The sequence below is a fragment of the Podarcis cretensis genome (genome assembly GCF_951804945.1).
Source record: "Podarcis cretensis genome assembly, chromosome: 2".
In the NCBI taxonomy this organism is placed as follows: domain Eukaryota; kingdom Metazoa; phylum Chordata; class Lepidosauria; order Squamata; family Lacertidae; genus Podarcis; species Podarcis cretensis.
The window spans coordinates 32,325,015-32,340,486 of NC_137171.1; the positions used below are offsets into that span (position 1 = coordinate 32,325,015).

The 15,472-nt window shown below is 42.4% G+C and overlaps 2 protein-coding genes across 12 annotated transcripts in view; one reads left to right on the forward strand and one right to left on the reverse strand.

Annotated features, from left to right (window-relative positions):
• The window catches only part of MBTD1 (mbt domain containing 1), a 125,988-nt gene that overhangs the window by 61,911 nt on the left and 48,605 nt on the right, over positions 1 to 15,472 (forward strand). For 4 of the 11 annotated variants that reach the window (XM_079967395.1, XM_079967398.1, XM_079967401.1 and 1 more), the window contains exon 1: positions 14,225 to 14,293. In XM_079967395.1, coding sequence (XP_079823521.1) covers positions 14,273 to 14,293 — 21 coding nt within the window. In that variant the 5' untranslated portion in view covers positions 14,225 to 14,272. Of the gene's footprint in view, positions 1 to 14,199; positions 14,294 to 15,472 lie in introns of those variants that run through there. The other 7 variants (XM_079967404.1, XM_079967405.1, XM_079967397.1 and 4 more) reach the window with 4 other exon arrangements.
• UTP18 (UTP18 small subunit processome component) lies at positions 747 to 13,621 on the reverse strand. Its single transcript, XM_079967420.1, has 14 exons — positions 12,980 to 13,621; positions 11,910 to 12,043; positions 10,987 to 11,082; positions 10,203 to 10,282; positions 9,473 to 9,561; positions 8,542 to 8,667; positions 7,934 to 8,108; positions 7,562 to 7,662; positions 6,837 to 6,927; positions 5,043 to 5,166; positions 3,932 to 4,106; positions 2,292 to 2,434; positions 1,849 to 1,893; positions 747 to 849 (listed from the first exon to the last, which is right to left on the reverse strand). Exons 1-13 carry the CDS (start codon positions 13,232 to 13,234, stop codon positions 1,869 to 1,871), a joined length of 1,614 nt encoding a protein of 537 aa, XP_079823546.1. The 5' UTR covers positions 13,235 to 13,621; the 3' UTR covers positions 747 to 849; positions 1,849 to 1,868.

Here is a 15,472-nt window from a genome sequence, read left to right on the forward strand (position 1 = left end):
TGTGGTATGTAGGGCAGTGTGGGAGAATTATGAACATATTTTGCATTGTCTGACTTCCATAGCGATTGGTTTGGGAAAGTCAAATGATGGGGGCAAAGTGACCAAATATACTATTTGATATACAGTGTTTTTAAAGTGCTGGTTTGTCTTTCGAATGCTTTAAAATGAAAGCAAACGATAAGAAATTAAGTATCCACCAGTGACCACTTGGGGTCAGTATTACACTACTGTTATTGAGCTTGAAACTAGATGCCTTCCAATGCCCACTTGGTGCAAAATATTCCCACAGCTCTGATTAAACTCAAGGTTATGTAACCCATGAAGGAGAGAAAGTAGTCAAAAATGTAGGATTCTAGTACTCAGAGGTATGCTACTTCTAAAGACAGAAGTCCCTCTTAGTTACCATATGTAACAGGCACTACTAGACCTATTCCCCATGAAGACGTCCAACTTAGCAGCTCCAGCAGCACTTCCATAAGCATGCACTGTGAAATGGTATTTACCTTCTTCCCACCATTCAAACATGTAACCCACCCATTTAGGTACATTTCATCAAAAACCAAGTGCTTCAGACTATTGAGGCTGGGTGGATTACATGTTTGAATGTTCAGTTTTAGTGCATCCTGTAAGGCTGTCCTACATAATTTCTCTGCATGTGTGGATTAGCCCCTACTTTCATGCAATATGTTCTCTTAAATAACACTGGTGATGTTATGGAGAAATATTAGAGAAGAGTTTCTGCCAAGTTATTCAAAAAGCTATGTATTGCTACAAATGCACATACATGTAAATACATCAAGGCAATGAAGAAAAGTTAATCCACTTTCTTAAAGTCACAGGGTACACCATCTGTAGAGAGAAGAGAATGAAGAGCAAGTCAGCAAATGTTCAAGAAAAAGGCTGCATCCTCCAAAAAGCCAATTAATGTATAAGAATATGAACAGTTATATTAGCAAAGATTTAAGCAATGAATAGCACTAGACTATGGAGCTGTGAGTTAAACCACTGAGCCTGGGGCTTGCCGATCAGAAGGTCAGTGGTTCGAATCCCCGTGATGGGGTGAGCTCCCATTGCTTGGTCCCTGCTCCTGCCAACCTAGCAGTTTGAAAGCATGTCAAGTGCAAGTAGATAAATAGGTACCGCTCTGGCAGGAAGGTAAACAATGTTTCCGTGCGTTGCTCTGGTTCACCAGAAGCGGCTTGGTCATGCTGGCAATATGACCCAGAAGCTGTATGCCAGCTCCCTTCGCCAGTAAAGTGAGATAAGACCCGCAACCCCAGAGTCGTCCGTGACTGGACCTAACGGTCAGGGGTCCCTTTACCTAACACTGGACTAAATGTCCAGTGAAACCAAGTAAGATTTACATTTGTTTTAATTTTTATTGTTAATAGTAAACTGTGATTTCAGTCAAAATCTGAAGAAGTGTGCATGCACACGAAAGCTCATACCAAGAACTAACTTAGTTGGTCTTTAAGGTGCTACTGGAAGGAATTTTTTTATTTTGTTTTGACTATGGCAGACCAACACGGCTACCTATCTGTAACTGTGATTTCAGTGTTATCGATTGCTACGCTGGGACCCTTGCAGGAAGGGCAGACTACAAATACTTGTACTACAAATGCATGTGCTGTTGTGTAGCATAATTCAGTGCATACATTCTCAAAAGGAAAGCCCACTTAGTTCAGTGTGCTTTATTCCAAATAAGTGCACACACTTCACTAACCATTAAAATTCAATACAAAACTGCAATGAACTGAATTTCTTTCTGACTCTGAAATTGTAACAAGGAAATTTAAACTATATTGCCCGCAATTCTCCAGTAGCATTTCTACTTCAGTTGATAATTACCTCAGTCTAAAGTCATCAGTTTAGAAATCTGAGTAGTGTTTCAACCTGCAAAGTTAAAACAGAGTTAATATGCAATAGTTTGAGATATTCCCAACTACAAGACCACAAAGCACCCTGCTTTAGCTTTCTAAATTATACCACAGTGGTTCTAATATTTTATGGCAATGTTTTCATCTAACAAGTAGCAAAGTATGTTTTTAAAAGAGACAAGGGAAATAAGAATGTGCAAGAAAATTCAAATTGTGCCTAGGTCAGTTAAATTATAAAAGCCTGTTTTATTATTATTAGGTATCAAAGGCAATATCCATCTAAGCTATACTAAGACTAGTTACTCCGAGTATGACTAACATTAATACTGCCCACAGTCAATAATATAACACAAATCTGAAGAAATCTAAGAGGTAAATATCACCGTAATTGCAGTAGCATGATTTAATACATACCTATACAATAAAGCTTTGCCTTTGTTATTTGCTATGGAAAAATATCCACTTCTGGGTGAGAAGTCCATGGAGTTAGCCAAGTATATTAACTTTCTTTTGAACACCGGGAAATTTGGGAATACAGTAAATGAAGGAATGTGCACCTGCGAAGGAGAGTGGAGCAAGGTAATGAAACTGAGGGGCGGGGTAAGTGAAAGCATACTTCATTGTCATACATGGTATTAATAATAATAATAATAATAATAATAATAATAATAATATTTTTTATACCCCACCCTCCCCGGCCAAAACCAGGCTCAGAGCGGCTAACATGAAAATAAAAAACATTCAAACATTAATTTCTACAGTTACTCTCAAGACAATAACTCTGAACCCAACAGCTTTATCTTAAGCAAAGGCTTGTGCAGAACTAGCAGGATTTTCTAACTCTTTCCCCTGCATCTGTCCATTTACAAGCTACTTTAGAAATTCCCTGAATTTTGGTACAGAGGATCTCCCAGGATGGGAGGCTGGAGGAAGAGGGGGATTGCTGGGAGGGTTCACTCTTCTGTGTGGAATAAAGGTTTAGATATTGGTCTTTTATTCTCTTTCACTTCTTCTTTCTTTTCCTTTTTCCCTACTTTTCTTCTCTAGATTAGTTTGGCTTTATGGAAAGTAAATAAAAATTGATTATAAAAAAGAAACTTCTCTGTCCAGGATCTTTCTAACTACAGATTTTGCATATACAGTTACAATTAAAACTCAAAACAAAAAAATTCCTTCCAGTAGCACCTTAAAGACCAACTAAGTCAGTTCTTGGTATGAGCTTTCATGTGCATGCACACTTCTTCTAAAACTCACTATCTCAAAATTTCTCTTGCGGGCTGCCTGTTCCTGCACTTGCAGGATATGAACCACATGACGTTTCCACCAGCTGTGTAACATCTAGGTTTTTCTGGAGCTAAATCCCACTTTTCGCCTAAATGGTAGCAATGTGAAAAGCTGCTTTAATATGATAAAATGGATGTTTTGGGGTTATCTCATTTTCCCCTGTTCCAAAACAGAAATTGGCAGACTGTGTGCACCTGGTGAAAAGGAAAAGGTTTCCCCATATAAAGCTCCTAAAGTGAGAAATGTTTGCCTCAAACCATAAAGTATAGGCATTTCTGTCTTTCTGTTGTTGTCATATTTTTGGTAATTTCCCAGAAGACTTATTCAAACTCAATACATTCTCACTATCCAAGAACCATGCAACGTGTGTGTCTGTTCTATGTATGTGAAAATGCTTGCAGCTTGCAATTACTTGAGCAACTAGGATGTCACAGAATGTTCAGACATGCAAAGCGCTCAAGGTGAAGAGGTCAGCAACAGAATGTTGACAAATAACAAAACTTCTGTAAAGGAAAATGATAATCACGAGCAGGAGAAAAATCCTCCAGTAAGCGACCTAGTTATAAGTGTTATAAGACGAACTGTTTTTTGTTTGTTTTGCTGAATTAAGGCAAGGGGAGATGAACAGGGGATCTCTGTAGGCATGGGAATCCAAGGCTGGGATGCTGAGGAGGACCTTAGGAGCTGAAAAGAACAAGCAGGAAAACTCCAGCTTAAATTGAATCGAATTAATACTTAGCCATTGAATTAAACTTAGGAGAAATTCTTACCAGCTTTACCGCCTCATCTACTTTATTAGAAGCAATTGCCAATATTTCAGTGGTGGGACTGAAGGATAACGATGTTGCAGGTGTGACCAAGTTCATTATAGCTTTAAGAGGCTTAGGACTAGTTTCTCTGAGACAGTCATCCTGAGCATACACATTCACAACTCCAGAACTAGAACTAGAAAAAAAGAGTTTGTGGTTTATAAAATGCTTAAACCATAATTAAATTAACTCAGCAATTTATATTCATGATCCTATATTTCTCCAGAAGTACCAAGCGTCATTTCCTATCAGCTATACTGAGGAAATGTTAATGCGTAACTATAGTAAAATCTTATTCATGTAAGTAAAAAGAGTGCATTTTTTTACTACGTTTATGCTTACGGTAAGTTTGTAGAAGGGAGGCTCCATCTACAGAAAGAGGTTTGACAGCTACAGCCATTCCTAGACTGGGAAAGCCATGCCACAGTAGTCCATGCATGAAGTGATTTCAAGTAGATTACTCCAATGCACTCTATGTGGGGCTTTCCTTCTGCTTGCTCTGGAAGCTGCAGTTAGTGCAGAATGACTCCTACATATGCTGCAAGAAGCTCACCTGTATCTTAGGGAGAGCAATTAGCCACAGCCATTTTTAAATCAAGGCAAGCAATATGGCAGCTCTACAGAATTTAAGGGCAAAAAGCTGCTGAATATTTACTCAGTCAAGTCTTCCAAGTCATGGGAGCTCTCTATGTATCAACCACGGACTAAAAATAAGATATTTCTGAAGACTACTTTGATAAAGCCTGGAACTTGATCTAAAAAGCATTTGCAATGTGTTTACCTGTCATACTGGCAAGTTATTTTGTTACCATATATAAAGATACACCACTAAATTATTTGTCGATTTTGCCCTCCTCTGAATTTGGCCTCTTATAGCACATTACTAAGAATGTTTACTCAAAAGTAAGTCCCACTGAAATCAAGTGGATTTAATATGCTGAGAGCTGCAACATTAGTAACGCATGTCTAAACGCATAATTATCTGATAACTCCAGTGTCTTCGAAGTAGAGAACCTTCCGGTATGATCCAAGAAATAAATTATCTTAAAATATTGGCTCTGCTTCCACTTACCCACATGCCACATACTGGTTGTTTTTGGAGACTGCAATTGATGTACCACACATACAACCTTCGTCAGAAAATCTGTTTAGGCATCGTCTGCTTTTTACATCCCATACGAAAACTTCACCCTGAACTGACAGACAGAGAGACAAATAGGGAAATTTTTTAGAGGAAGTAATATATGACATCAAAATGCTGGATTTAAAGGGGGGGGGGGCTCTGCTAAACTATGAACAACTGAAGAGCACAGCAAGGAATAACTCCATACACTACTCAGAGATAATAATAATAATAATAATAATATTTTTTATTTATACCCCGCCCTCCCCAGCCAAGGCCGGGCTCAGAGCGGCTTACAAACAATAATAAAAACAAGAAGAATGGTTACAACTTAAAAACAAAAATAAAATACAATATTAAAATAATGGAACATTAAAATATTAAAATGTAGCCTCATCGCAGGAGGAGAAGGAAAAGAAAGAAAAAGAGAGAGGGGGGGGGAGGGAATCAAATTGGCTCCAAGCCAAAGGCCAGGCGGAACAACTCTGTCTTACAGGCCCTGCGGAAAGAAATCAGATCCTGCAGGGCCCTGGTCTCATGAGGCAGAGCGTTTCACCAGGCCAGAGCCAGAGTTGAAAAGGCCCTGGCTCTGGTTGAAGCCAATCTAACTTCCTTAGGGCCCGGGACCACTAAGGTGTTGCTATTTATGGACCTTGAGGCTCTCCGTGGGGTATACCGGGAGAGGCGGTCCCGTAGGTACGAGGGTCCTAGGCCGTGAAGGGCTTTAAAGGTCAAAAGCAGCACCTTAAATCTGACCCTGTACTCCACCGGGAGCCAGTGCAGCTTGAAAAGCACTGGGTGAATATGCTCCCATGGCAGAGACCCCGTGAGGAGCCTCGCTGCAGCATTCTGTACCCGCTGGAGTTTCTGGGACAGCTTCAAGGGAAGCCCCGCATAGAGCGAATTACAGTAGTCAAGCCTGGAGATGACCGTCGCATGGATCACTGTGGCCAAGTCAGGGCGGGAAAGGTAAGGGACCAACTGCTTGATGCGGCGAAGGTGGAAAAATGTCGCCTTGGCTGTTGCTGTAACCTGCGCCTCCATGGAAAGGGAGGCGTCAAGGATTACACCCAAACTCTTAACGGAAGGCAATGGCACTAATTGGGCCCCCGCAAGAGAAGGGAGTTGGTCCCTCATCCCCATGCCATCCCGACCCAGCCATAGGACCTCTGTCTTCGAAGGATTTAGTTTCAATCGGCTCCCACAAAACCATCCAGCCACAGCTTCCAAGCATATGGTCAGTGTGTTCGGGGGCGAGTCGGTGTGGCCATCCATCAGCAGATAGAGCTGAGTGTCATCAGCATATTGGTGACAGCCCAGCCCAAAGCTCCGGATAATCTGGGCAAGGGGGCGCATAAAGATGTTAAAAAGCATCGGGGAGAGAATTGCGCCCTGCGGCACTCCACACACCAAGGAGTGGCGCGATGACATTTCCCTCCCTAGTGCCACCCTCTGTCCCCGACCAGAGATAAAAGAGCACAACCATATATAATATATAACTATTATATAGTGAGTTTCTATTAAGTAGTAAAAGGCACAACTGTTTCATGGTTTATGGGGAGGTTGTATCGGGTCACAAATTCCAGTTTCAACTTAAGGCATCTTGCTATGAGTGCTTTCTAATCAGAAAATGAGCCTGTGACGATTACTACTGTAACAGCTGCAACAGAGGCTATACAAAGTTCTCCTTTCACTAAAAATTGCACACCTTCATACAGTGATGCCACATCTTATCTGACTTACCAGAATGTGTGTAGATTTTGCTGCTATCTGGAGAGAAAGATGATTCCAAAGACTTCCCATTTATTTTCATGCTCCCAATAAGCTCTTTCGTCTAAAATAGAAATGCAATTGCTGATCAACACAAGTAGTCACAATATCATAAAGTGAAAGAGTCTGGTCTCATGAAAGGAATGTGCCCTTCCACAGTCATCATAAAAAGGAGGGGAAGAAAACTTGTAGGGTGCACACAAATGTGTTTTCATATATATATTTCTTAGTACACCACTGTGTTCCCTAATATGGTGCTCTGTTGGGTTATTTCCCTCCTGTTATTTATGGCTTTCTTCCTTTGGTTTATCTTTTTCCTTCTATAGTCTCTACCACACCAGTGACTTACTCATTTACAGTATTCAGATGACTTGTTTAATAAGAGACACTTACAACACAAAACTCTAAAGATAATCAACCACTTAACTATTTGCCACCACTATTTGGATTTAACAAAATCAAAGTCAAGAAATCCACACCATCCCTGTGACTTGTCTGCTGAAATGGCTACTGTTGAGCAGCACAGAAGTTTTGCATGAAGCATAAGACTACAAAATGCTATGTGGTTCGTATTTGCCATATTAGTATTAAAATGCATTTTTAGTATGAACTCTAGCTGATACAACTTCTCTGCTGGTAGAATTGTGTTGCTGTTTCAACTTAAAATGCTCATTTTCGGAAACAAATGCAGATTTTACCTTCATTGTCAACAAATGCAGATAGCCTGATGTTCCATTAAGGAGCAGGAATCTTCCATCTGGTGATACTTCAAAATTTTTGATAAACTTCTCCTCTAAACCTTAAGTTCAAAAAAACAATATGTGTTATATAGTTCCAGCACATATATATAGGAGCTAATTGCCAAAGCTTATAAATTATGGTTTAATCTGGGTGCTTATTTATAAAGAATAATAGAACGTTATTTCCTTGAATGTTTATTCTTTTTCTTATAGATGCCATTGTTCCAAAGACATGTCTAATTCAGAAAAAATAAAATTATATTTGAGCATTATTCGAATCTACTTAAAATTCAGTGTGTACAAAAATATAAGCAAGCAGTGAAACCTCACCTCTGATATGGGTTATAGGAATAATTTTTCCAGCCATCATGTCGTATATATAGAACCGCTTGTTGTGTATGCTAGTTGCAATAACTTGCTCTCCATCTGCACTAAAACGTGCCTTGTACACTGGAAAGCTTTCCAGATGAATGCTCTGTATCTTTGGATTAGCGATGCCATCCACCTTTAAAGAGAAAAAGATGCATTCATTTTTCACCTCAGAATGGGCAATATTTAAGAGGATTTCTAAAATACAAATGTAATGACTAGCGAATGCCAGTTTGTCTTGAATTCAAATTCCTTGATTTGACGGCAACCCAGAGTCCCACAGAAACATTGGGCTGCTTTTGCCTGCTACTGCATCATATGGAGCTCCACCATAACAAGGAACTCCTTCTGCTTCTATGCAAACAATAGGGATGACCCACTTGCTTCCATGCACTTTTGACTGTTTCCAGTCCTTAAAGTTTGGTATTAATATGCAAATTTAAACCCCCACCCACCCAACCACCACATAGGTGTCTAAAGTATGTCTCAGCCAATCAGTTCCTATAAAATAGTATACAAGAACATAGAACAGAAACAATTGCATTATATATAAGGTAATTATTCCTCACCTGGAACAGTGAAACAGACCGATCAAGCCCAGCAGTCATAATAACTTGAGCAGAAGGATGGAACTGCACGGTTGTCAGTTTTGCATCTGACAGACGTTCACTATTAGCAAACTTGCAGTTTTTCATCTAAAATGCAGAACAGGAACATGTGTGGTTGTTATGAAGCTGCATAACCACTAAGTACGTATAGAAAAGAAAAATCTACGCACTCATGACAGTATCCAACACTGCACAAGCAGCACCAAGCTACCCAAATAAGACCTCCCCTTCTGCTCCTCCCTGAATACCCCCACAAAAACTGCTCCACAGGGTCCTTCAACCGTCTGGAGCAGATTTTGAGGGTGGGTGAGAGGCTTCAAGACAGGGAAGAAGGTTCAAGTGTGCAAACAGAAATCTTCTGCCCAAGTTAAACAGCAGCTTTGGACACAACCCTATGTCTGCACTACTGAAATATATTTCAGCAAATTTGCTACCAATTCTGTCCTAACATACATTCAGTGTTCTAGGCAGTTTTCCATTTCCTAGTTTAGAGATGCATTAGCGATCCCAATTTTTATAAAATCAAGTTGTATTCAACTCTGTGCAAGTGGTGTTCTGCTCACACCTGGAACTTCCTCTTCTCACACTTCCCAAAAATCTGTTCCAGATGGTCCTCCAACCACCTGAAGCAGATTTTGAGGGTTAACAGCAGGCTTGCAGGAGAGGAGAAAATTCCCAATGATTTTTTTATTTTACTGTTGAAGCTCTACATAACTATTTCATCATACTTAAAACTTTGCCAACTAAATATTCAAAACATGAAAATGCTTTCAATGTGTTGCATGAAGGGTCTCTTGAAACCTGTTGTTTTTCTCATTTTTTTTAAAGCTTCAAAGCCTATGAATTCTAATCACAAACACATTGTGTGCATGAAAATGAAAGATTGTTTTACCTGTAAAAAGCCTCTTGGCAAGGAGTCTGACACTGTCACGAAATTGCCTGTCTTGTGCATTAGTTCATCCCCTTCATCTTCGCTGTCATCTTAAAAAGAAATTATTTCAAACATTGTATTGTTTTATCTGTGCAGCCATATGAAAAGTGGCAACATAAGCTAAATGCAATATCTGAAAAGAAGTCAGAACTTATTCAGTATACAGTCAGGTAGTGTGTCATAAACCCTGCTCCTAGTCTCTTAGAGCAGCTTGCAACGGTCAGTATTAAGACAGTCTGCGTCCTCAGGTAAACAATCTAAAACGGGGTAGGCAGCCTTCAGGGTTGTGTGATCTACTTTGTTTTTTACTTGAACCTTGAAGGCAACCAAATTGAAGACAAGTGCAAAATAAGAACTGCTTAAAATTCTCAAGGATAAGAACTGGAGTCAGATGCAAAATAAGCAGTTAAAGAAAATAAGAGTTAAGGAATGGGATGTGCAACCCAGGAAACTGGGAACAAACACCCACATACACTTGAGGAGAAGCCAGCTCCCTGTAGCTGCTCCTTCTACAGCCAATTGATGAGGCCAAGTTGGTCTCTCCCTTGCCATGATGTTCTTCCTACATTAGTCCCTGCGAGACTTCCTTAATCAGAAGTCCCAAAAACTTTCTCTGCAGAACATGTGCAGAGGATTGCATCTTAATTACTTTGTTGACTTTGGTTCATGCTGTAGAAAGTCCCACATTTACCTTCATCTCTGGATTTTCTTACTTTCTTCTTCCTGTCCCTCTGTGCCCAGGAAGGGGTTGCTCCCATTGCGCTCTGAAATCTAAGGAAGACAAGTCTGTACTTCACCCAAAACTGTTACTTAAGACACAACCTTATTCACTGAGGTAAGTAAAAAAAAACTATCAGAAATTTTAAGTAAATATGCCAGACAATTTTGAAAGATGGGTGAAAGAATGATGAGCATTAAATATCTGATGAAGAGAGGGATGCAGGGCAAGAAACTCAGGACAGACAGCCTTATAGTATCTCTCTCTCACACACCCACACACCCCTTGTGATGCAAGAGCAGATGCAAGCTGTTTAAAGGATGGATTGTGAAGGTAGAAAAACATTTTCCTCAACCCTCCCCACCTCTCGCAAGTAAGTCTCTCATTATGACAATAAATAGGGAAATGCTTTTGAAGTGTCCAAGCACCCCAGCCATTTTTGCCCTTTCTTTTTAAGTTCAATTTGAATCATCCTTGCCATTTCCCCTTTTCTCAATATTAAGCAGTAAAACTTCATAGCTGCATAAAGAAAATTGATTTTTTTTTTTGCATTTTAGTATGTATGGAAATAAATATAGACATCTTCAAAAATTCAGATTAATTTACAAATTGTCTGTTTTGAGAAAACACATATTGGAAGGCCTCTTCAAAAATGAGGTTATATGCTAACATTTTATGATGCCAATTCAAATAAATAATCAAAAATTATTTTTTCTTAAGATGGTTGTCTCTTGTCCATGTTACCATTAACACTCACTGTTCTTGAAGTCTTCTTTGAAGTTTTTCCTTTGTAAGCTTCTTTTCTGCATCACTTTTCATCATGTTTTTTCGATATCGATGGGTCATGTCAATTCTAGGAGAAAAAAGTCACATACTAAATTTGTATAGTTCTGTAAAAATATTAATTTTATCAAGATGATCACTTTACAAATTAAAGCAAGTGAATAGCTTATATTTTGAAACAGTGGCATGTAGTTCATGTTACATAGTAAGATTACATAGTAGAGTCAATGTGATGGAGTGGTTAAGAGTGCCAAAGTAAGATTGGGAGATAAAGGTTCAAATCATCACTCAGCCATGAAATTCACTGAGTGACCATAAATAAAATACTTCCTCTTCCTAACCTACTTTACAGGATTAGCATGGGGAAGAAATGGAAAAAAAGTTTATTTTATAATCAGCTATGAAGTTCTAGAATTTCCAAAGCTCTTAAAAAGTGGACAGCCTGGCAATATTTTGTAAAGACTTGCAGAAAGCACACACATTAACCTCTTCACTCAGAATGAATGGTTAAGATGATGGGTGGTATCCAATTGTGCACTGATGCAATGGACTTCCACTTGTGCAAATGTGACTTTCCTTCAACCTGCAGCCACCCAAAATCTGCTCTGGAGGATTGACAGATTGCAGGGGGAAGAGGGAAAAGGTAAGTCACAGTACATCCGCTGGTGCAACTCTTGACCTCGCACTCACAGTATGTAAGATGCTTACACCCCAAACCTACATATGTTAGGTTGAAGACAAGCCCCACAGAGTTCAATCCAACTTGCTTACAACTACAGCTTTGCTTCACCACACTTGATTCACGAGTCAATTTACAATAGGTGCATTACACATCAAAGTAAACCACTAACCATGGATTACTGTGAAATGCAAACATAGCCTATGAGTGCTGCTTACATTTCCTCAACTTCATCATCTTCATCCACCCATGCTGGTTTTTCAGATGGAAGAAAGTTGTCTTCCGTTTCATTATCCACTTCTGAGCCATCAGATTCTCCTTCAAGGAGATTCCCACTGAGCACATCACCAACCTTAAAAAAAGAAAGAATATTTTCTTTAATCTTAGAATTTAAAAACATGTTACAGATTGCCACCCATGAATCTTTAAAAATTCCTTAAAAACTTATCATTGTTTATTCTCAGACCACTTGTCAGGAGCCTGAAACAGAGATAACCGACAAGCCCAGTCTCAGCTGTACTGCCACATGAATCCTGAGGCATTTCAGACATTGTGCTGTTCTACAGCACCCATATAATAGCTTTCAGAGTTCAGAAGGCATACTTGCACTGTTTGCTGCCATGACAGGACAGTACCCCACATCTGGATACTATGGTGAATTTGCAAATATTTACGTGAACTGAAAAAGTTAGGAATTTTTTTAGGGGGTGAATAACTAATTTGCTTGAACGTTACAGTGGGTATTCAGACTTAATTTACCACCTCCTGGAATACTTTCAAAGTGGACGAGACAGAAGATTGTGACCTCTAGATAAGGCATTCACACAGCCACCTACAAAGGGACAACCATTAGCAACTTTACAACCTCAACTGTTTGACTGAAGCCACAATAAATTTATTTTTAAAAAACAGCACAAAAGAGTGCCCCTTTTCTCTGCTGTGCTATCATAACTACAGCTGCACCCCTCTCTTCTGAACATTTGCTACTGAACCGGCAGGGCCGGCACCAGTTTTTGTGGACCAATGCTCCAGGTGTGTAAGACAGGCAGAAATTCCGTAATATGTACTGGTGAAACATCCGCATCACTGTATCTGCGTGTCCATAAACATCCACTCGTGCAATTCAAGCTTATCACGCTGCCAGCAGCTCGGGCAGAGATGTGGGGCTCATAGAAAGAAGAGAAAGCTGGTGGAAAGAACCATTATCCACTAGATACCGTGAGGCTGATTATTGCTATCCAGTCGGGGGGGGGGGAGGGGACACCAAAACAGGCTTCCCGCCTAATACCTTCGCCAGCGGGCCTTGCAGACGCTGCAGGTCGTCGTCTCCTTCCTCCACGTCCCCAAACAGCAGCTCCTCCAGGCCACGCTCCGCCGCGGGCTTCTCTGCCACGAGAGCCAAGTGCTGAGCCCGACGGATCTCCTCCGCGGCAGCCGCCATGTGGCCGCCTCGCTCCTCGCCTCTTTCAAGCGGCCCTTTTCCGACCCGAGGCCGCTTTCTGCCCTTCGACGCGCCTCGCCGGCCTTCAGCCCTCGCCTCCATGGCACCTCTGCCTTCACGGGACCACAAACCGGAAGCGGAAAGGCCCGCACGTTCGCGTCACGGAAACCGGAAATGCCCTACCCGCTCAGTTACCATAGAGAGGCACGCAGGCGCAAACACGTCCGCCCTCCCAGCCACAGTACTCAATGAAGGCGCCGTGACGCCGCCTGAATGAACATGCGATGTAAACAAACAGATAGATTATCAGAGAGATACGCGGGCTGAGGGGGCTTTCGGCGCGAGCTCCTCACCCCTCCCCACCCCAAGGCAAATGGAGACCGGAATAAAACGATCTGCGTAACATTTGTCTTTTTCTCTATGTCTTTGCCTTCCCCCGCTCCGTGAGAAGCACTGCCACGTGACCTCCTTGGCCCCGCCTCTTTTTCACATGACCTCAATGTTTCAGTGTATTCCCCCCCAACACACACACACTCTCTTTCCCCCATTTTTCCCCTCATAAGAACCGCTCTCTAGGCGGGCTGTGCCATCACTTGTAAAACAGTGGGGGGGCAGGTGAAAGCACCTTTTTAAAAAAAAAGATTAACGTCTCCTCAGTTGAAGGCAAACTGAGACGGAGAGAAGCATCCCATCAAATCTGTAGCCGGTCGCGGCGACCGCTTTAACGCCGCGGCTGCGACCGTCCTCGCTCCCCGTCGCCTCTCCTCCCCCCCCCTCTTCCGCATCATAGTTCAGGCCGCCCAGCCGCGTACGGCGAGCGAGGGCGATCCAAACAGCGAGGGGGCCAATGGGAGCGCGCCGTGGGCTGGGGCCGTACTACGCGTGCGCAGTGCGGTTATGCTAATGTTGTTGATATTCTGGGGCTTGGAGTTGAATGTTTTTTCTCTCACACACTCTGCGCTCTTCCCCCCCCGTTTAAAGTGAGAGGCTGAACTTTCCTCCTCCTCCAACCTGGCTCTGCCCCTCGGAAAGGGGAGGGGGAGAGGCCGGGGGGTGGGGGCTGAGCCGAGGGGGCGGGAGGGGGGGAGGAGGAGGAGGAGGTGAGCGGCGGCAGCGGCATCCTTTGCCCATGAGGGCCTGATGGAAAACACAAAGGACCTGGTGAGTAGCGCTGAGCAGCCCCCTGGGGGGGTCGAGGGAGGCAGAGGCAGCGGCCAGCACCGGGCAGGGCAAGAGGCTTCGGCTTCCGAGCGGGGTGGCTGACCTGAGAGGCTTCAGGGGGTCACGCTGCTTTGGCTTCCCTTCCTGAGGGGGTGGGGGACCCACGCGAGAAATGGTGTGGGGAGCAGCGTTGCATTCTGTGCCGTGTGGGAGGGAAGTGCCGGACTGAGAAAGGCAACTCTGGGCAGGGAGGAGGGTGGGATGTTCTGCGAGAAATACTGTACCATATAAGCTGCCTCTTCTCCATCTGCCCCGACCCACCCACCCGTGTTTTCTGACTCCCCCACTCCCCGGCAACATGTGCAAAAGTGGCGGGGACTTGAGAGAAACTTCTGCCTTCTGCCGGAGTGCGAGTGTTTCATTCATCGATGCCTCTTCGAGGTTTCCAGAGTCCCTTCCGCGTTCCTTTGGCTGCCCGTTCCTTGCGTGCTGTGTGTGCTGTGCAGAGAACTCGATACCTCTTTTCTTGTGTGTGTTGGTACCTTGGCCAGTACTGCGGCTCCAGCGTTGCCCTAGTAGTTTAATGATCAAAAAGCGAAGAGATTTTGTGCCTCGTTGAGCATCTTGAGCATCTTTTGTACAGTGGTACCTCTGGCTACGTACTTAATTCGTTCCGGAGGTCCGTACTTAACCTGAAACTGTTCTTAACCTGAAGCACCACTTTAGCTAATGGGGCCTCCCGCTGCTGCCGTGTGATTTCTGTTCTCATCTTGAAGCAAAGTTCTTAACCCAAGGTACTATTTCTGGGTTAGCGGAGTCTGTAACCTGAAGCGTATATAACCTGAAGCATATGTAACCCAAGGTACCACTGTATATGCTTTGCAAGGGGATGTGCGGACCAGTGTTCAACAAACATTTCATTTGATTGTTTTTAGAAGGTTGAATGTGGCCTTTGAGAAGATAGAGGAAATGTTTAGGTCTGCCAATGTTCAGTAGTGTAGAAGAGAAAACCTAGTAATCCAGGAAATGCCATGACGAGTCTATTTCTTTAGTTTCCTATCTGCTTGCTACTTTTCCTCCCCTGACATTCACACTAATCTGAAGGATTCTGCAACCCGTTTTGTTGCATACAAATATCCTGGAGCAGAAAGTAAATGAGTCAGTTTTACCTTTCTCAGG

What these genes read in the sequence shown, in the direction of transcription:
- UTP18 (XM_079967420.1), bottom strand. Translation starts at nt 13,234, where the DNA reads ATGGAGGCGAGGGCTGAAGGCCGGCGAGGCGCGTCGAAGGGCAGAAAG. An exon ending in TGCAAGGCCCGCTGGCGAAG is followed by an intron (nt 12,044 to 12,979) that starts GTATTAGGCGGG and finishes TCTTTTTTTAAG; the next exon opens with GTTGGTGATGTGCTCAGTGG. An exon ending in TAGATGAGGCGGTAAAGCTG is followed by an intron (nt 2,435 to 3,931) that starts GTAAGAATTTCT and finishes TCTCCTTCGCAG; the next exon opens with GTGCACATTCCTTCATTTAC.